The sequence below is a fragment of the Bombyx mandarina genome, chromosome 06 (genome assembly GCF_030267445.1).
Source record: "Bombyx mandarina strain Sakado chromosome 06, ASM3026744v2".
NCBI lineage: Eukaryota > Metazoa > Arthropoda > Insecta > Lepidoptera > Bombycidae > Bombyx > Bombyx mandarina.
This window is the reverse complement of record NC_143213.1, coordinates 151,075-174,147: the sequence shown is the minus strand read 5'-3', so window position 1 is coordinate 174,147 and position 23,073 is coordinate 151,075. Positions and strand designations below refer to the sequence as shown.

The window sequence follows — 23,073 nt, the reverse complement described above, 5'->3', positions numbered from 1 at the left end:
GATCGCGTCAAATGAACCAGATAATCTATGTACTTCAGATCTGCCCGAACATTATTACAAAATATATCATGTGGAATGGAACCCCTTTTTGTCTGTTTTACAATTTAAATGAGAGTTTTAGATAAAGATCTAATCGACTTTGGAACTTGGTCTGCGCGTTGTGCCGAAATGTCACTACTGAATGGAATTTCACTCTCACTAGCACAACTATCACTAACTGTTTGCTACCGCAATAAAAAGGATTGGAGGTAAATAGCGAAGCCAGAGTGTCCGACAGAGAAAACTCATTAAGTACATCATAAAATGAAAATTTCAGACCACTGATTGTGGCTATAAACTGGCTCAAGTTTGAGCCAAATGACTTCGTCCAAACTTATATCGCGTACCTACTGTAAGTTCACAACAATTATATGTGCCCATGGTGTTCCACTACTGAATGAAGACTATCCAACATCAGAAAGTCGTGATCTACCCGTTTCTTTGTGTACTTTATCCAGCCCTTACGATTATAGATGATTACGAACAAAATTGTGTATGAGACATCGATTTTAAGCGCCGGGAAAGTCATCCGAAACCTTTCTACTCACCTTGATTCACATCTCTGGAGACTAAAAATCAAAGAGGACATTAAGATAATTATGTTCCAAATTTGGTGAACGCTGAAATACATATTTAAAGTCAGATACTACTGGGCAAGATAACTTATTTACGTTATCCGCTAGAAGAGTTAAATATATTTCAGGTGGTTTACCTAAACCCCTAGTCCCCCCCCCCCCTACATTAAAAGATTGGCAACCCGTAGAGTCGAGTATGAAAAGCACGAGATGCTCGATAAAGCGAGGCCAAGACTCGATAAGCGTTGCTTATTCCAGACCGATATTCCCGAAGCTCTTGCTGTTTATTTCGTGCTTTGATCTTCAAAATGTATTATTCGAGTTGTTTCTCATTGTCCCTTCTGAGATAACGTCTCTTGTACTTTATTTATTGAAAATTTATCCAAATTATCTGAAAATTCAATCCTCGTGTTTGTGCTTTGTAGGGTTTATTTCAAACGGCAATCATTTTGAGTTATTTTGTAGTGTGTATACGATCGTGAAGTTAAATTGAGATAAAATTAATGTTATGTGCTTTACTTTATCGACAGAGATGAATTAAATAAAGTACGAAGTGCTTAAGTATTGTCAAATTGCCAAATGACCACAGAGCGCAGTTCTATGCTCGGTAAGGGTTGATATCTTTGTTACTTTTAGCATTCCAACTGTCAAGCCACTTGTTCTTGTCTCTCGTACAGGTTTCCAGAACTTAGCACAGAGAAGAAAATACCAGTTTGGGGTTGTTGACTGTATAATGTATATTCATATCCTAACACCTAACAATAGCTTTAAGTGTGTAAACAATAAATAATCACTAGGGCTGTAAACTAATCTGTAATAATTAAATTGTGTTTTAAAAAAACAACAACATTACGACGTTTACGCGCTAAATCCATAACGCATGTGATGTCGTAGCTAATTTTAGGATCTAAAATCGGAAGGATTCTTTTTCAACTAATGTCAGAAGTAAACAAACCATCGCACGTTTACAAACTGCAACCGCGGCTGCCAACCGACTCCTGGGAAACTATACAAGCCAGCGAGTTGAGTACATAACAGCAGGAACGTTCCTCGACGTGCAATCCCAAGTTGTTCTCGACTTCGACGAACTCTTTACTCCTGTTGACTCCTTCAATACCTCTACTACACATGTATTTATGTAACTATTATACATACATACATACATGCATACATTTGTGAGGGTGAGAGTGCGTGAAGCATGTTAGTAATTAAAAATTATATTCGGCTGACTTATCCACCGTTATTAAGTTATTATTAGTTAATGGTGGATCCGCAAAGTGATTTCGGTCTGTGAGTGCGACTCCTACTGACTTTGAGCACCGCCAGGCGATCTGAAGAGCACTCGGAGGACTTGTTGCATTTAAATCTATTGGCGATTATAGAATATTTGTCAACTATATCGGCTGGTGATAACGTGGATAAACCGCGGATACTCGCTCTATAGGAAACCCTGGAATTCCTCTATGAAAAACAAAAAGTAAAAAAACCTTATTAAAACTATTATCCGTTTAAAAATACGATTTATTATGAAAACATATCTGTTTTAGGCGCGATAACAGTGTATGTTACAACGGCGAATACTTAGATCTGAAATTACAATATTCACGGACGTACTAAGGTCGTAATGCTTTTTTTAAATATAACCTATACAGTAAAACGAGTTCACGGTCCACCTGGTGTTTAGTGGCTACCACAATGTGTATTCCACGACCGACCTTGAAACATGAAGTCTAAGTGTCAGTTGTACAGTTGGTATAATGGCGGTGCCAACACTTCAAGACGAAACGCATTTCTGCTCGCAGCTGAGGGAGCGGGTTGTGCACATCCGTACAGTCTTACAATATGCCCAACAATCAATAAATGTTCCATAAATCTTATTTCTTGGCGATGAACTGCGCATACGACTCTGAGTCTGAGTGTCTGAGACGTCCATTGCGCAAGGCCCAAGTTGCTGTTAAATTTGCTGTGCCCGCCGTGAAATATTAAAGTCCCAATACAGCAGCAATGATTCTGCCCTGGAATTAACGATTTCCATGGACAGTGGTAACTACTAACAATCAGGTCAACCACAGAAATGCGGCAACCCTTGGCATAGAGAGATAGTATGTTCACAGCCGACACGACAGGACTGCCTTCGAACATTGACTTCGTTAAGATGTTGTTAACAGTTCTTCGTTTACAGATAAATTGCTAAACACTAGTACATAATTCGCGAACACAGTTCAGTATTTTATTAATTGTCAAACCACTAATAATTAAGAAAAACTATTCGGAACGTCTGAAAAATAATAAAGTATGATAAATACGAGATCAAGCCGCAAGTGTTTTTAACTTCTCTAGGTATCTCTTTGAGTGTAAGATACTCTGCCGTAGCAGCAACTAGATTTAGGAAGGGGGGGTAACTGCCCTCTCTTACGCGTTCCTGATTACGCCCCTGTCGATGTACGAACGCGGGAAAAATGTACGAACTGGTTTATAGAAACATCGACGGACGGTGCTGTTGATTGATAAAATTCAGATTTTAAAGATTAATGTAAATAAATATACGCACACTCTTCGAAATAAGTCAGGTACGATTTTTGGTAGTGAAGTGTTTCGGTAAATTTAAAATATTTCATTGTAGATTATCACATACATTTATTATAAGTAATTAAGGACAACATGTAATTGAATTAAATTTAATTCTACATTGTACCGCGCCACATTATGAACTTTAGATAAGCTCTTGAACTTTGTTAGCAATAAAACCGCTAATTATTTCATTTAAAAGGTTAATTACAGCAATTAAAATTACAATAACAATTATAGTATCTTAAACGTATTATTCGGTCAAGATAATATTTGTAAAGTGTTATTGTATTGAAATCTGCGCGGGCGCGCCTGCATACGGGCTCACGACGTAACGCAGCCATCACGTTATGTATTATTCATTACAATAAATTTCAAACAAAGATTCGAGTGTCCGAGAGGAGGCGAACTCGCGGGCCAACTGACGTGACACTGTCTTCATCGCCCATGGACAGCGTCAGGTGCTGAACAGAGCCGTACTGCTGACTACTGCTTCCTTCTATGTCATTCTCTCCTTGAGCCTTGTTAAAGTAAGACATATTGTCCTCTCGCTCTGGGAACACTCTGCGTTTCGGCTTGAAGGGCGGGGCAGCCATTGTAATGTTAAAACGGAGACCTTATAACTCATATCTCGAGGTGGGTCATCCCCTGGTGGGGCAGTCTTTACAAGAGGCGCCACCGTTGCGATGTTACAACTTTCATGAATGACATGTTTCGTTTTCTTTGATATGTAACTTTAGTAGGAGTAGTCAGTAGGAGCTCAACAGAGCAAGACCCGTGCGATGCACTAGACCACAACCTACAGTAAACATTACTTTTTTAGAGATAAGTTTTCGTTTCGTGCATTGTGTAGGTTTTTTTTTTTTTTTTTTTATTGCCCTTGTAGGCAGACGAGCATACGGCCCACCTGATGGTGAGTGGTTACCGTCGCCCATGGACTTCAGCAATGCCAGGGGCAGAGCCAAACCGCTGCGTACGGTGCTGAGCCCGGGGTCTAACCAACATGATGACCGTTTATGATTATTAAATAGAATGCGTTTTTCATCGGAAGTTACTATACGGTTCAAAATCCCTTCGTTTCTGTGTCTGTTAAGCAACTTAACGCGTTCGTCACCCAGGCATCATTCAGTTCGCGCGGTATCCACTTGTCAAGTTTAATTACGTTGCCAATTTGGCGCAAATATATCAATATTGTTTTGATGCTAACGTTGAAAGCTGGTGCTAGCTCAGCGGTAGGTGAAGTTGCGCTAATTCCCACTGTAGCATTTAATTCGTCATTGTTGACTTAAAATTTCTGGCGATTTTCAGGGTTCATTTTTTAGATCAAAATTTCTTATCCAAAGCATTCAAACTACAATTTCTGCACTTGGTCGGATGTGGCACGACCCGCAGTATTATTTGGACTTTGGAATCTGTTAGGCACATATCCGACAAAACAAAACAATCTCCGATCAAGCGATAGTCTAGTACCTACATATTACGCGACACATCCGAGGCGGTAAATAGAAAACCATTAACATTGTTGTATCTGGCATTATACGACATTATTGTCAGTTCAAAGAAGTGTTTGAAATTTCTTAAAAAACATGAATCGAATAAGAATCAATAATTCGTCTTCAGCTCGGAGTATCGGAAACATATAACTATAAAGTTGACCAATATATTTACGTTTTGTAAAATATAACCGACGGTTGCGCTCCTCTCGCCAGAATTGTCCGCCCTGCCTATTTCTGCCGTGAAGCAGTAATGCGTTTCGGTTTGAAGGGTGGGGCAGCCGTTGTAACTATACTGAGACCTTACAACTTATATCTCAAGGTGGGTGGCGCATTTACATTGTAGATGTCTATGGGCTCCAGTAACCACTTAACATCAGGTGGGCTGTGAGCTCGTCCACCCATCTAAGCAATAAAAAAAATAAAAAATAAAAAAAATTAAAAAAAAGAGTGACGGGCCGCGCCGCGCGCTCTCCTTCCGCGTCCCACAACTAATGTCTCAAAGTACTGTGCGCCAATTTGCAGGGACATCTATAAACTAATTCTATGCTTTTAGTGCAATCAAATGAAAATCCGACAATGTTAATTGCTGCCGATCTATAAACATCACAAAAAGGAATCTAGTTCCCGGTTAAATACTCGTAAAACTTTTGGAACATGACTGGGTGAGCCGTGTGTTACTATTGGCCCATACTAGGCTGCACTAAAAATATCGGGATTGGAATATTTCCGCTGTTCCTGTCATATTAAAATCTTTTTAATTGAAAACTCCTTGGTTTTAAAAATCTAATACCATTTATTTATTTAAAAAAAGATTCTCGGTCTTGTCACGAGGTTTTGTCAAACTTGTTTAGTCGTTGAGAAAATGGAATTGACTCGAGAAAATTCAAGAGTGATGATTTATTATGACTTTCGAAGTGGTTTAAGACAAAAACAGTGTGTTGACCGGATGATTTCTGCATTTGGTGATGAAGCCCCATCCAAAACCACAATTTATCGCTGGTTTGCTGAGTTTCAACGTGGACGTGTCAAGCTCAGTGATGATCCCCGTCAAGGTCGTCCAAAAACTGCAGTCACCCAAGAAAACGTTGATGCTGTGCGTAAGCTGATTGAGGAAGATCGACATGTGTCATACCGCGAAATTCTGGCAACTTTAGACATTGGCATCAGTCAAATACAAATAATCTTGCATGAACAATTAGGTGTAAAAAAGTTGTTTTCCCGATGGATACCGCATTCGCTCTGTGAAGAGCAAAAAGCGGCTCGCGTTACTTGGTGCGTCAGAACTCTCGAAAGATTCCACGCAGGATCCTCAAATGCTGTATACAACATTGTATCAGGTGACGAATCCTGGATATACGCGTACGAACCCGAAACAAAAAACCAGTCACGAGTTTGGGTGTTCGAAAATGAGTTAAAGCCAACAAAAATTGTTCGTTCACGGAGTGTTGCAGAAAAATGGTGGCCACGTTTGTCTCCAAAACCGACCATGTTACGACTATTCCTCTTGACGGACAAAGAACGGTTAATGCAGAATGGTATGCTAGCATTTGTTTGCCACAGGTCGTTTCTGAACTCCGTAAAGAGAACTGCAACCGCCGCATCATCCTCCATCACGACAATGCGAGTTCTCACACCGCGCACAGAACAAAAGAGTTTTTAGAGCAAGAAAACATAGAATTATTAGACCATCCGCCGTACAGCCTCGACCTAAGCCCTAATGATTTCTATACTTTCCCTAAAATAAAGAATAAATTGCGTGGACAGAGATTTTCATCACCTGAAGAAGCTGTGGACGCCTACAAAACGGCCATTTTGGAGACCCCAACTTCCGAATGGAACGGTTGCTTCAATGATTGGTTCCATCGTATGGAAAAATGTGTCAAATTTCGCGGAGAATACTTTGAAAAGCAATAAATACATTTTTAAATAGTAATGTTGTGTCACTTCGTTAATTCCCGAAATTTTCAGTGCCGCCCTCGTAGACACAGCCCACTGAGTTTCTCACCGGATCTTCTCAGTGGGTCGCGATTCCGATCCGGTGGTAGATTCTGCGATGCACTGCTCCTGCTAGGGCCAGTGCTAGCAACACTCCGGTTTGAGCTCCGTGAGCTCACCTACACCTCAAGGAGAAGCTAAAATAGTCTGTCAAGGCTATTAGTATAGGTAGGGAGGTTGTTGTGAGTTACTATCAGGACAGACTTCTCCTCGTGTTTCAAGATGAGCAGAGTCAGATGGTTTGCCCGCCCAATGCAAAAATTCTCCAGAATACAGGCAGAAGGACCCACTAAGTAAAAACGTTGGGATACAGATCCGTGAGATGATTTTGCCGTATTACTTGAAGTCTCTACTTGATAATTTAGATCAAAAATTAAATTAAATATTTTACAAAAAATGGCTGTATGTACCTAAAATACAAAAGAACTAATTACAGTTTAAAACATTTAAGTTTAAATCGTGGGAATTTAACAGGAACATTACTATCGTTCAGTGCCGCTGACGGCAGCGGCAGAATGTTGGAGCCAGTCATGTTCATGTGCTCCTTTCGGGTAGTAATTAGTAAGGAGCTTGTTCCTAACTATACATATTTTCTTCTCGCATATCTTAGTGTCAAATTTTACAATCTTGATATTTCTCTAAGCAAAATCTTAATTCGAAACAAAACAGTTCGTATTACAGAAATTGTTTAAACCTTAATTGTGTAATTGATCTGATGTAAAAGAATTTCATTCTGAAAGAATTCTGAAAAGAAAATTCTGTTCCTGTCAGGTAAATAATATAATACAAACTCAGCGTTAATGTCAAACTAACTTTGTCAAAGGCGATTTGAAACAAAGTTTCGAGATTAAGACAAATCCTCCGTCTTTTATCTAGTTTACGGATTAGAGAAACAATATCGCTACATTTTTAGATAGAGTTTTGTAGAGTACCCAATTATTTAGATTAACAAAGTTCACTCAGTTTTCATAAAACATTTTAAAAAGTATTTCTATCCTTAGTAGATATTACATGATATTAATCAGGGTTGAAACTATTCTAAAGAAACGGGCGTACGATTCCGGCTTGGTCTACCTACTCTAGCACTCTACTTCCTATCACTAGGCTCTACATAAATATTCTTACTTTATTCTGCTTCTAATTTCGACCTCAAAGGCAGACAGGTATTGGGCCCATCTGACGGTGGATGATCACTGATATTCAACGACAACGACTGTTATTGTTGTTGAGTTGCAGTTAACTAAGACTCTTTTCCGGTTTTTTTCTGTGTACTTATACTATGTCCTTCTGAGAAAGAGGTGACGGGGAGTTCATTCTAGAGCCGAACAGTACGTGGCGAAGAGGATATGAGACACAAAAAGCAACGAGGACGACCGTGGTGACCCGGCTAGAGCACCGAGATGACCTCATGGTGGGTCCTTAGTACTACAAAGTAAACACGCCCCTGGTCAGCACCACGGAAGAGCCACTGTTCCGCAGCGAACGAAACTGTTGTACTTGTTATGTGTACGGCAATGACGAGCACGTTACTAGTGCAACTGTAGTAGCTGCGCCTTAATGTAAATGCTATTTCTGTTATCTACGTCTATTTCAGTACGACATGTATTATTGTTATAAATACATTAATACGAAATGAAACCTTAAAAGTTGTTTAAGTTGCGTACACCCGAGAAACTACTACCTTTATTAATACATATTTCATATGTATGAATAAACAATACAACTAATGAAATATAAGCTCCACGTCCGCAACACATTACTCTGATAACATTGAGACTCGTACAGCAATAAGGAAAGCTTGAGTTATGGGTATGACGTCACAGCCAAGATATTTTATCTTCGAAAGTCGTTTGTGGCCTCAAATTGTCCATGTCGTTTACCGATGACTTACTCTTAGGGATGGTTTGAATGTTCAGAGCGCTAATCGTAAGTAAAATAACGAACAGAAAATTCGTGGCTCATGACTGCTCACTGCGAACAATCTGTAAACGATGTGTGTAAGTAATTAACGTAGTGATATATTTGTAGATTTGTCTATGAATTGTACTTGCTACTTGTTGGCCGTCTCTATAATTGGAAGTGATAAATAATATAACATCAGGTGATGCGTGCTTGTGATCGAATCTGTGGCTAATAAGATTCTAATTGGACACTCATAAGATGATATTTCTAAACATTTCTTGTTTATGTAAAATTTCAATGGTTCACTTTCAATTGTAGTATAAAATAGGTCATATCGCTTCGAGATGGAGGTAGTAAGTTTATGTTCGTCAAATATTTCAATTATAAACGCACAACGCTCTGGTTACCGAATTCTAAAACTTTAACTTGAAACAAAGCCTTTTCCTAAAAGCATTAACACGAATTATATGAATTTTAAGCTGATTAACTAAAAAGCGCGTAATTTATTTATCAATCAAATAATAGTTAAGACACGATAGGCAACTACAAAATTATAGTAAGTAGCAATAAAAAATTACGGAATGTCATATAAATTAGTGATATTCGTAATGGGGATAACAATAATATTTGGACGCATCTTCCGAGGAACGCGGTCTCACGACGTGCGTGCGTACGTACAACACATCGCTACACGTTAATTAAAGTATCTCTATACAAGCCACCGGTGCGGCGTAACTAATAACTTTACCGATAACGATGTTTTGTTTCATATCAAAGCGAGGGCCCCATGGCGCCTCAGAGACCGGATTACGATCAAAATTGTAAGAAAAAAAAAAAAGTCCGACGTTCTCCGTTGAAGTTCGTAATTGGATCGTTGGATACCTGACCCAGTGACGTGCCAGTGACGGACCAATTATATTGTTTTTAACTTACGAAGCACAACGAACTTCGAAATCAAGGCAGTTCGATCTAACTTCGTTCTAACTAATTGGATTGTATTGGTAAGGTCAACTGACCGTATATTAGAAACATACAGATTTATTTTTTCTTGTTTTGAAACAAGACATCTAGTGAACTAAATACGCAGTATGCAAATCGTAAGCAGGCGAAGAATGTTACGAGAGGACGACGCTAAGGAGACGGTGTGTAAACACAAATCATAGCGCGGCTACGAAGGACAAACAAAATAGTTTCCAAACAGGATCGATCACCTTACCGTGCGTGCCGTGCCGACGCTCCTCGCGTGCCTCTCTAGCTCTACATCTAGACTTACTTGAAGGACCAAAACATAGCTATAGAGTATGGGGACAGGCTAGGTTAGGCCGGTGACCCGGTGGCCGGCGCAAACAAGCCAGGCGCATGCGTGGAGCGCTGTAAACACGGCTAGCTCCCGGGCCGAGCACGTGGACTGCCTGAACCACATTACGAAACACGAAAAACAACAAACCGTCGGCCGCTGCCGCGATAACACCCAGCACCAACACTCGCAATAATGTGACCGCCATAAAAACACTAGCATTTGCACGAAACTCGGAATATCTCGATTAGCGGGCTGCGAGAGGACGTGTGACGCAGCCCGCTTCCTCCGGCGCACTGCCGAGCGCGCCCCGCCCCGCCCGCGCGACCACCTTCTCCATTCAACGCATTTTCTGTCATAAGCAAATCGATAATACCACTATACTTCCGCTTACAAGCACGCGCGCTGCATCACAAACAGGAATCAAGATGCACCGCGACCTACGACCGACCGACATTCTAGTTTTTTGTCAGTTACCGTGTTTCGAAACTTAGCTGAGTTTTAAATTAGAAAAATTCAGTTTGACTCTTGTAATGTGATGAATGAATTTTATACATATTCAAACTAAATGGAAGTCTGTTGGTTATCTATGTTGATAAAAGCCTGAAATAATTATAAAGTATTCCTTATTCCTATCTCAGTCTTAAGGATCAGGGCGCGAACGTAGCACAAAACGATCAATGAATGAATAATTATACAGCCGGCTGTGACCCGTGCGTAGTAAGTTGGGTCAAAGTTGCAGCCCGGTGGGCGCGGTGCGTGGGGTCGGGTGCCGCGGCTATCTGCGACTCGTTTTGTTATGATATCGGCCTTATAGAGCAAGAGCCCGCGACAGCCAGACCTTCGTTATTTTATAAAAGCTGAAAGTTTCTCTGTGTATGTCTCCAACACAGGTAAGAACGACCCGCGATTATAGAGTTTCGATTGTGGTTACTTGGGCAGGTAACAGGCAGTAAAGGTATATAAAATAGTACCTTAAATTCGTTAAAGTATAAAGGTTTTTTTTTTAAATATTTACTCCAGAATATCTTTAGAAATCACGATATCCGTTGCCGGACACTTTTTCCAGTTGTTACCCCCTGCCAGACACCCCTAAACTTTAATAAATTTTAATTATACTTTCGTTATACTATAAAAGCTAAATTTTATATATGTTACTTAGGGACTTATAAAAATATGTTACCCCAATAGCCGGACAGTTTTAATGGTTCTTACATCTTGCCAGACACATTGAGAGCAAGCTGTAGGTGCGAGCGCGAGGTAGCAACTGTTCAAGCGGGTGTGAGCGAGATAGAGTGCTTAGTCTATTGTGATCTTTTACTGCACATCAGCTGTCGTTTATAGGATTTATCCGTTCTAAGCAGTGATATCGAGGCGCTACTCGGTATGGGAAGCTCTGTCATTCTGGCGGGCGACCTAAATTGTAAACACATCAGGTGGAACTCACACACCACAACCCCTAATGGCAGGCGGCTCGACGAGTTAGTCGATGATCTCGCCTTCGATATCATCGCTCCGCTAACCCCGACTCAATACCCGCTAAATATCGCGCATCGCCCGGATATACTCGACATAGCGTTATTAAAAAACGTAACTCTGCGCTTACACTCGATCGAAGTAGTTTTAGAGTTAGATTCAGACCACCGCCCCGTCATTATGAAGCTCGGTCGCGCTCCCGATTCCGTTCCCGTCACGAGGACTGTGGTGGATTGGCACACGCTGGGCATTAGTCTGGCTGAATCTGATCCACCATCGCTCCCATTTAGCCCGGACTCTACCCCGTCTCCTCAGGATACCGCTGAAGCCATAGACATCGTAACGTCACACATCACCTCGACATTAGATAGGTCATCGAAGCAAGTTGTGGCGGAGGACTTCCTTCACCGCTTCAAATTGCCCGACGATATTAGAGAACTCCTTAGAGCTAAGAACGCTTCGATCCGCGCCTACGATAGGTATCCTACAGTGGAAAATCATACTCGAATGCGTGCCCTACAACGCAACGTAAAGTCTCGCATCGCCGAAGTCCGAGATGCCAGATGGTCTGATTTCTTAGAAGGACTCGCGCCCTCTCAAAGGTCTTACTACCGCTTAGCTCGTACTCTCAAATCGGATACGGTAGTAGCTATGCCCCCCCTCGTAGGCCCCTCAGGCCGACTCGACTGAATAAGGCGATATTGATATTGATATCGCCTTATTCATCAGTTCAATATCGACGACAATGAGGAAAATTATAAGAACGATTAAATATTTTTCTTTGACATGTAATATTTTGTTTGTACTTTATAATATTAAAATAACCTTTTTTATTTTCTATAATATTGCTATGAACGTAATAAAATATTTTTTTTATTGGATATCTTAAAAGATCACAATAGACTAAGCACTCTATCTCGCTCACACCCGCTTGAACAGTTGCTACCTCGCGCTCGCACCTACAGCGGGCTCTTAATGTGTCTGGCAAGATGTAAGAACCATTAAAACTGTCCGGCTATTGGGGTAACATATTTTTATAAGTCCCTAAGTAACATATATAAAATTTAGCTTTTATAGTATAACGAAAGTATAATTAAAATTTATTAAAGTTTAGGGGTGTCTGGCAGGGGGTAACAACTGGAAAAAGTGTCCGGCAACGGATATCATGATTTCTAAAGATATTCTGGAGTAAATATTTAAAAAATAAACCTTTATACTTTAACGAATTTAAGGTACTATTTTATATACCTTTACTGCCTGTTACCTGCCCAAGTAACCACAATCGAAACTCTATAATCGCGAGTCGTTCTTACCTGTGTTGGAGACATACACAGAGAAACTTTCAGCTTTTATAAAATAACGAAGGTCTGGCTGTCGTGGGCTCTTGGGCTATTACGTACGTGCATGACTTTGTATCATTGTCGAATTTTTGAACCGCTCTCATTGTCTGAGCCCTCGTATGGTAATAATACTCAGTGGATTTCTTAACGTCTGCCGTGCACAGACATGTCACATTGTAGCAAAACTTGACTTTTATGTATTTACATTGTTAAGCCGAAACGTTTTCTGGTATTTAATTGTACAAGCACGCGCCGGTACTGACAGCGGGCCCGCGGCTGACAGCGGTACTTATAACACGTAAATATTAGTCGACCTCAACATCATGAGGTACTCGCCTCGCCTTACTCGAGCCACTCTTACTGCTTCTCCAGTGTCAACAAATATCAACACTTTATTATACTTATCTGACTGATAATTCCTATGTTGAGTACTGGCCGAAAAGGCATGTTGCAAGCCCGTGTGGCTTGATACCGTCGTTTTCACTGTATCTGCCGCAATCATCACACGATCCGCCTGCGACGTCGTTGTCGCGGTTGTCGCGAATGTAATTAAGGCTAACTTAGCTCATTTGCGCTTTGTTTATTTTAATACACAGAAAAGTGAACGAGGTCACAACCTGTCTGGTCACCGGAACCTATAGAGCTCACACCGTGTATGTTGCCTCTACCTTGTAATTTTTTTATTTATTGCTTAGATGGGTGGACGAGCTCACAGCCCACCTGGCGTTAAGTGGTTACTAGAGCCCATAGACATCTACGACGCAAATGCGTCACCCACCTTGAGATATAAGTTCTATAAATAACGTGAGCTTTATGTCTCAGTTGTATAGTACGTAGCTACATAAATTTTAATTTTTGTATTTGTGACTTTCAACCATCTTGCGAGATGAACTTCAGTGTGTTAATCGTGAACAACCTGAAGTTTACGCGTCGTCGTCGCCACCAACCAAACTGAGCCACAGCGGAGCGGACTGTGTTCCGGCCGTACACCGAGGGAGGTACAGACAAGGACGGCAGAATCTTTAGACGTGCGTCTATATAATCATTTTATAGACCACATAAGAAACTACGATCCGTTGAGTGCAGCATACCTCTGCAGGTCATCCAGGTGTCTTCAAGTTGGACTCTGACCTCGTACAGAGGGCAATGGGGACAAAATGTAGATGATGAGACAACCGGGTGCACAAGTGTAACGGATGGTTTCTTGTTTATATTTTAGGTTTTGATGAGGAAGATTTTACAATAAATAAAATAGGATGCACATCTTGTATCTGACAATTGTTGCTTTGTAATTAAACTTTTTGCGGGCGTTCCGAACAACAACACGCTCTGGACAGAGGCACAAATCGTTCTAGAAGGTTTTACTAAATAACAGATATAAGTACTAAAGATCACAAATTAATTGGACGTACGGTGCGCGAGACCGTTGGAATGAAATAAAAACCTCCCAACTTCAATGCAGAAGATGGTTGGCGCCTATCTAATACCTGGGATTCTTTTGTTGTGAAATCAACCCAAACCCACATGAAAACCCAAGTCAAATAAACTGCCAGACCTCCAGACACCGTTAGTTCGTTCTGTGTTAAATGAAATGTAACAGTCTAGAAATAATTTGAATGGAAAAATGGCTGTTTTCAATATTGCTAGCTACTGGCTGTTAGATCGGCTTTCTTCAGGGCGCAAAGACCTGGACCCCGAAGAAAGCCGATCCCGACCGTATTGATGCATTTGAGATGTGGTGCTGGTGAAAGATGCTAGGAAATCCCTTGAAAGCACGTCGCACCAACGTATCGATCCTCCAAGAACTAGAGACGAAGCTTTCTACCATCTGCTTACGTAGAGTTCTGGAATACTTTGTCCACATTGCCAGAAACGATGACGGCAACTGGAAGAAGCTAATAGAGGTAGAGGCCCGACACGTTAGACTGACCAGTGTGCTTAGTGCGAGTTTTTTAACGTTCTCGATATCGTAAAAGTTAGCTCATATTTGTATGGAATAGTATCGTTTGCGTACGTTTGCCGCTAGGGGCGCTGTTCCAACTGCATACAAAATTGGCTTAACTTTTACGCTATCGAGAACGCTAAGAAACTCGCACTAAGCACACTGATCCACGCTATTCTCGACACCTGAGTTCACGATGCTCTACACTCGGCGGTAGATAGGAACAAATGGCATAGTGATTCACAATAAACTCTTGTTGCGAGGAGGTGGTGACGACCCTCAGCATTGAGGAAACCGAAGCGAGAAGAAGAAGAAGACTGGCTGGTAGTTAGCACAATATTCAAATGTCACCCAATACAGTCAATCGGGGTAAGTGAAGCCTTCAGTAAAACATTACCTTGAATGTTATTCGGTTTTTTTTTCTTTAATTTAGTTTATTATATTTAACTAACTTTGAAAACAAAGTATAGACGACATCTTCATAATAACTCATGCGCCGCTAAAAATTTAAATTTGTGTATTTGCCGACGTCCGTGTGTCATTTTAACTGAGAAAACTTGGCAACAAGCTTCGATTGCGCCAAAAAGTTTTCTTTTGCACCCTTCGTTAGTTTACACTTCCATCTTTAATCAAAATCAAAACTTACACAATTGTTTCTTTTATTGTCATTTATTTTGTCATAAATTTGTCGAACTATTTTGTGTTTATTATTATATCAGTGTCAGTGTCAGGCCCAGGTCAATATTAGCACGATAGATAGCAATTAGCGAAAACCAAAGAAACCACAATATAGTCCTGGATATAATCCCTGAAGAGAGTGAAAGACACTAATGACTTCCGGGATCGAAATTTGCAATTACTATTAATTAATAGACAGTATTGACATAGACAAAAAGTTATATTTACATCTAAATTGGCAAGCTAAACTTCTAATTACTAAGTTTGAAGTAACCAGCGACTTAAAAAAGAAAAATTTGTACAAGATAAAAATGTAGAGCACTAATATGTATTTTGACTAATATTTGAATTAGGTATCCATATCCGCCCATTCTTCGCGCGACCTCCACTTTTGTTGGAGTGCTGGAGCGAGACTTAGAGAGAATTATATATCTCTTTCTCTTGTCTTGACGAGTGATATTTTTAATTAATTGTAAACTAGCTTCCTCCAAAATTGCATTATTACTTCCTACTAAATGCGGAAGATTTTTACTGTTATATAATCTATTTTAAAATGTAGTAAGTACATATATTGAAAAATGTATTAAGTTTTATGCATGTATTATGCAATAGCCTGCTAGTTGAGCACTCCGTAGCCCTCTGTGTGTACCATATACCCTACCCATTCCCATTATAGTTCCAACGGCTACCTCACCCTTCAAACCGAAACGCATTACTGTTTCACGGCAGACATAGGCAGGGTGGTGGTACCCACGGAATAGATAAATAAGGTTGGAATGGTAATGTAGGCGGGGCAAGCGTGCCACAGTTATGATTCTACAATCATAACTCAACCGATTCTTTCATTCACCGCGTTTAGTGCCCTTCGGACTACTTTGGCGAACAGATCTCCGCTTTATAGTGCCGTGTTGTGCAATTATAACTTGTAAAACAAAAAGTCAGACCTCAAGTATAGAGCGAGGAGGTATATCTTTCGATCGGTAAGTCGAAATTACCATTTAATTACAATATTATTTGTCTAAAACATAAAAATATACTGAGCATTATGAAATTCCAAACATTAACAATATTATTGCAGCAAGTTATAAATAGCATACATTGCGCGATGTGTACTCGCCCAATGAACGCAATGACCAAGTCAGCTTCCACTGTACTACATGCATTGCGTTCTCTACACTTCTATCTTTGAAATTTCGGCCTTTGCCCTGATTGGCCGTGGTGCACGGCGCTAGTTTGTCGATAGTGAGGTGACCATGTGGTGAAATAAAATCATCGACAGAATTCTCGACTATATTTACATTTGACATGGATAATTTTTGCATTATTTTATATTTAATTAATGATACCTAGTATATTCTTAGTGAGACGTATTTTAAGTAAAATAAATATGTATTATTATTATTGAATTATTATCATTGAATTAATGTGAAGGTACATGGGACATGCGGACCTCTCATTTACGGGTATTTACTATATTATCTAAGACGTAATAAAATCTAAGTAAAATGCTATTTGACTTATTTATTTATTTTAAAACATTTTTTTCAGAAAAAATCCATAAAATAATAATAATACAATAGTCAGCACACAAACAGTTCAACAATACAAATAGAAAATGAACAATATACTAATTCAATTAATTAAATATACAAAGGAAATGAATTAGAAACACATAATTATATCAATACAGTAGTAACCACTCTATGTCAATATTAGCTATCATTATGTCAATCAGTCAACTAATTTGGAGAAAAAATAAAATAAAAATGCAATAAATTATAAATGTTAGGTTTCCTAAAGAACCTAACGCCAGGGAACAATGGATTGACGTGACAGGTAGAGGAAACTGGAGACAAAGACAAGTACTATTTGCTCTAAACATTTTACTGAAAATGATTTTACCATTATTTATTTATTTATTATTTATTTATTAAGTTGCACCAACAAAGTGATCATCAATACAAAACATTGACAAATTGACAAAAGTTCATGGCTGATGTCACCTCAATTATAGGTGCAATCGACAGTGCATTAACATCAAAAATAAAAAAAATATACAGCTAAGATTTGAATACATTTCATTCATTGCTTATGATTAATTTAATTGGGAGATGATCCGCGACAGATTTTTCCTGTAAGTAGTGAGACAATCAGAAAAAACATCTATTTCACTTAAAATAAGTTCAGCGCAATCGGACGACTCCGAAGGAACATTGACGGAGACCGCGCTACCGTGGACATTATTGTAGTCCCAAAGGATTCTGTTTAAGGGAGAGTAAGCACCTAAATTCGAACGAGCGGGCTTTCTTATAAACGGTTTATATTTCTTCGTTCTTGGTAGGTACTTAGGGGCTGATATTTTTATCTGGGTTAATAGATTAGGCGTGTCGGTTATTCCATGAATTAATTTGTACAGAAATATACCCCCCATTAGTTTTCTCCGGTTTAGAAGAGAGTCCAAATTAAAGTGGCAAAGTCTATCTTCATAGCTGGGTAACTTCCTACCCAGATTGTAGTTGTAAGACAAGTACCATAGAAACCGTTTCTGGACACTTTCCAATCGTTTCTTGTATATTTCATAGTAAGGATTCCACACAATGCAGCAATATTCCAAGGTACTGCGTACGAGAGCATTATAAATTGTGATCTTAGTGTGTGGTTTTTTGAAATCTTTGCAATTGCGAAATATAAATCCCAATGTTTTAAAGCTCTTTCTGGTAATATTCTGAATATGTGTGCTGAATTGCAGCTTACTATCAATGGTCACACCCAGATCCCTAATAGAGTCTACCTCAGATAGTGGTGCACCATTAATATGATACGTTCGGGAAAATGAGCGTCTTTTTCTAGTAAAACGAATTACATAGCATTTACTGATATTCAGACTCATGCCATTCGCACTGCACCAGCCAAACAAACTGTCCAAATCCCTCTGCAATAATTCAGAGTCAAGAGATGAGTTTACTTTCCTGAAGAATTTTAAGTCGTCGGCGAACATATAGAACTTTGTGCTACGAAAACACGAGCCAATGTCGTTGATGAATGCATTAAAAAGTAGAGGACCCAAATGAGAGCCTTGGGGAACCCCAGACAAAACTGGGAAGGACATCGACGAGTGACCCCCCGCAACAACCGTGGACGATCTGTTCGTTAAATATGATTGAAGCCAATGCAAAAGTGTACCAGCAATCCCGTACGATGACAGCTTCGACAGCAGTAAATTGTGGTTAACTCTGTCGAAGGCCTTACTAAAGTCTGTGTATATAGTGTCTAATGAATCTCCATGGTCAACACCTTGAGTCAAGTCCTCGACAAAAGACAACAAGTTCGTAGTTGTGGATCTTGCCTTAATGAACCCATGCTGCTCCGTAGCAAAAATCTGTCTAAAATGCCAAGACAAAACGGGATACAACACCATTTCGAAAACTTTAGCAAAAACCGTTAGAATGGAGATAGGCCTATAGTTCTTCACCATGCCGGTGTCACCACTCTTAAATAGCGGCAAAATCAGTGATTGTTTCCAAGCCAAAGGGAATACACCAGAGCTCAGAGATTTATTAAAAATAATTGAAAGTGGTGAGCTTAATGCGTAAGCACACCTGGAAACAAATATAGACGGTAAACCATCTGAGCCCGCTCCCTTGTTTACATCAAGTCTTTTTAAAACCCTGTAAATCTGAGACTTGGTGACAGAAATGCATGTCAAGAAATTCATATTTGAAGACTCAACAGACTCATTAAAGCTGTGTATGCTGGTCGTATTATAGACTGAGGAGAAATGGGCAGCAAAAAGATTACAGATACTAGATCCATTCGTTGCTGTAGTGTCGTCAAGAGACATTTCGCCGGGCAATGTAATTTTTCCACTTCTTTTATGCTTTACAAAGGACCAAATTAACTTAGGGTTAGATGCTAAAGACGACTCCAGATTCTCCAAGTATCTGGTATAATTTAGATGTAATAACTTAGAACAGCGTTTCCTGAGCAACACAAAGGCTAATTCGTCGCGGGGATTACCGAATTTGCGAAATCTCAACCTATACTTAAATTTTTCTTTAAGCGTTCTAATTAGTATGCTTGAAAACCAGATGGGGCTATGATTGTTGCGTGGTACAAATTTAGGAACGTGCCGCTTTACTAACACTCTTAGGTAGGAATAAAATACTGCGACCATATCATCAACCGTAGCACAGGCCGTCAATTCATCCTCCCATGGGATAGCACTTAAGTCGCTAACAATTTTGTTATAGTCTGCTTTGTAAAAGTGTAATTTAGAAGAGCATATTGGCAGTAAGGACTCAGAGCACTCAAGAGTAACACAGAACTGTAGTGGAGGATGAAGAGGATCAATAACCGAGAGTGGATCTGGGCACGCTTCAAGCTCTGAAATAGTTATGGTACTTAGTATAAGATCCAATATTTTACCTCGAGAATTCAAGCAGGAATTGTACTGACCCAAGTTGTTGAGTGACATGAAATCAATGAGCTCATTGTACAGTAAACTATTTGTAGTTTCACATGAAAGGCTAGACGTATGCATTTTTATCCAATTTATGCCGCTCATATTAAAGTCCCCCACTATAAGGGTCTCGCCGCTGTGATCATCCAATGTACGATTGGAGTTATTAATGAAACATTCTAGTATATGAAATTGAGCAGGTGGAGGTAGGTAAACAGCGCAGATGTATAAGTATTTCAATCTGTTCTTAGTATCACGCAACTCAAGCTTGACCCAGAGATCCTCACAATCCGATTCGCGATCGAACAAGCGAAACGATCTGAAACGCGTAGACACTGCAATTAACGTGCCCCCTCCCTCCTTGGTGCTGTGGAACCCCCGACTTTCTCGATCTCTCCTGTACAGTATATAGCGATCGTCAAAGAGTTCGTTATCCATAATACCACTGTTCAGCCAGGTCTCCGTCAATATTACCACATCGAAACCACAACAGACCACATTCCCAAAAAACTCAACTGTATTTGTTCTTAAGCCTCTAACGTTTTGGTAATACACGTTAAGATTATGAAGAGCGCCCTATAGTAATGGTATGGCAAGTGTAGCAAGCTTATGACAAATTATTCAACAAATCGATATTCTTAACGTGGAGATATTTACTTTCGTCATTTTTGCGCATGTAGATGCGTCCATCTCGCACCCACACGTACCTGTAGTTCAGTTCTTTTGCCTTGGTGCGGGCTGCGGCATGAAGTGCCTTATTTTCAGGACTTAGGTGCTCAGCAACGTAGATTGCAGTTTTCTTATTTCCACCGATACCTAGGTGACTAGTATTCAGTTTGTCATTCTGGTTGCTTTTGTTGAACTTGGTTGTACATGCCAGGAACTCGTCACGAAGGCGTTGGCTATTGAATCTTACGAGTATAGACCGGGGACGGGGACTAGTGCTGTTTAATTTAGCCATTCTCGAACAGTGTTGGATACTATTCTCGCCGATAGCACACTTTATTGTTCTTCCCAACTGTTGCACGATGTTCATTAAGTTCTCCTGCTTGTGCTCAGGAACACACTGGATCTCGATATTGGAGGACCGCGACTGTTGATCCAGAAAAGCAACTTTGGCCATAAGACCGCGATTGTTCACACGGAGATCTTCACATTCTCGCTCCAATTGTTTCATTGTTGCAGATTGAGCACCCTGCACAGATCTGATCCTTTCCAATTCTTCGTTAAAGAATGATAGCGAAGATTCCAAGGTTGACACAGCGTTCTGAACTTCCATTAGCTTGGGCAAGAAACTCATCTTAAACAAGTTCTGTAGCTCCTCTCGAATAATGTCACGGATCCCCTCAGCTGGCATACAAGAAGAGCTATGGTCGACCACGCGAGTTTTGGTACGGTGGGTGACATAATCGTGTTGCGGAGTGGACGCCACTCGAACCGGTGTGTCAGAATTATCGCCCCCCTTTCGGTCCCTGCTACAACATAACACGCACAACCAGACAGCTTTGATTTCATTGGTCATGGCAGCATAATCCTTCAAGGAAATATTCAAGCAGGAGTGGTGAAATACGGCATCACAACGGGAACAGCGCAAGAACGGCGTGTCCTTTATTTTATCGAGGCATCCCGCACATTGGATAAGGGTTGCCATTTTGATGATCGGAAGAGAAAAATATATTTAATGAAATAAAAATATTGCTGAATTCACCTCTGAAGTACAGTACGCCGAGTACGGTCCTGTGTCGTTATTTCAACCGACCGTCGCGTCGAAGATGTAATGAAGGTAGTTTAATGCGGCAATCCAGATGTTTTTGCGTCGAAAATGTATTTACGATATCCCAAACGTCCTTATCGAAGCTTCAAAATGACGGAAATACACTAATTATTGATTACCACAATGACTAAGAGTCGGCACTTTACTCAACACTCGAAGATATTAAATTAAATGAGGAGCAAATTTGACAAGATGTTGACGTATCGTTGACGTACGAACGAAATATAAACCATAAAAAAATCAGAATACACTTAGTTTTGAAAAATTCATTCGCAATTAATAGCAAGCGCCAACTGCTTAACAAATACGTTTTATTCCAGGGACAATGACTATTTGTAATTAATAAAAGTAAAATAGTTTTTTTTTTTCAATATTTATTTCATGTTTCATTTTCCCCATTCATTGATCAGATAATTTATCGATAAAGAATATCGATTTTATCTAGCACTAGCGTATATGAACATTTTTGTTGCCTTTTTGCGTGTGTGAGTAGGCATACCTACGGGTGTTTTGTGCTAGTTTGCGAACGAATATCTGTCCTGAGCTTTATGTGTGGGTGTTTTTGTTGTGTGCGAAATACTTGTAATCACAGTATGTGTATGTGTAGAAATTAAAATAATGGGGATGAAGCGGCGACACTGGTTCTAGTACAAAATTAGAGCAAAGGCCTTTCCAACCTTATTTATCTATTCCGTGGTGGTACCCACCCGTGCAGACTTACAAAGAGGTCCTATCACCGATTCGAACACCGGTGCATCGCTAGATACGGATGCACCCGACGTCTTATGCTTTAGGCCACGACGAATTACCTATTTCTGCCGTGAAGCAGTAATGCGTTTCGGTTTGAAGGGTGGGGCAGCCGTTGTAACTATACTGAGACCTTAGAACTTATATCTCAAGGTGTGTGGCGCATTTACTTTGTAGATGTCTATGGGTTCCAGTAACCACTTAACACCAGGTGGGCTGTGAGCTCGTCCACATATCTAGGCAACAAAAAAAAAAAACACGACGATGTAAAAAAGGAAGTGGATTTTTTAATGGGAGTATGCAACAGCGACATTTTCTCCGGTGGTAGATTCTGCGAAGCACTGCTCTTGCTAGGCCCAGTGTTAGTAACACTCCGTTTTGAGTCCTGTGAGCTCACCTATACGTCAAGAAGCTGAAATAGCCTCTCAAGGCTATCAGTATAGGCAGGGAAAAAGAAAAAAAGACATTCACGGTTCGAGCCCCGCGCCGCCCGCCGCGGCAGTCACTTGTCAGCGGACACGCGACTGTGGACCTTAATATCTCCTCAGGTTCAAACGCAACAATAGCATCCTATCATACATTTAGCACCTCCAACCTCGCCGGATGCGGCTTCCATGGTTTTTGTAAAAAATTAAAAATAATTGATCTCTCAATAATTATTCCCAGCAATTTATTAAAAACTTCTAACTTGTGAATCAAGAGATTTCTTTCTGTAATTTATTGACTTCAATGTGATGTCTTCGTTTTAAAAGTGTGGCACAAGGATAAGCACGAGGCAGAGGACG

The 23,073-nt window shown here is 40.1% G+C and overlaps 1 protein-coding gene across 4 annotated transcripts in view; it reads right to left on the bottom strand.

Moving 5' to 3' along the window:
• Positions 1-10,182, bottom strand: part of LOC114251607 (immunoglobulin superfamily DCC subclass member 3) — a 121,982-nt gene extending 111,800 nt beyond the window's left edge. For all 4 annotated transcript variants that reach the window (XR_016323239.1, XR_016323240.1, XM_028185942.2 and 1 more), the window contains exon 1: positions 10,023-10,182. Coding sequence is in view for 2 of the 4 variants with exons in the window: in XM_028185942.2 (XP_028041743.2) it covers positions 10,023-10,080 (58 nt within the window). In the remaining 2 variants the exon portion in view is untranslated. The remainder of the gene's footprint in view (positions 1-10,022) is intronic.
• Between the last annotated feature and the right edge of the window lie 12,891 nt (positions 10,183-23,073).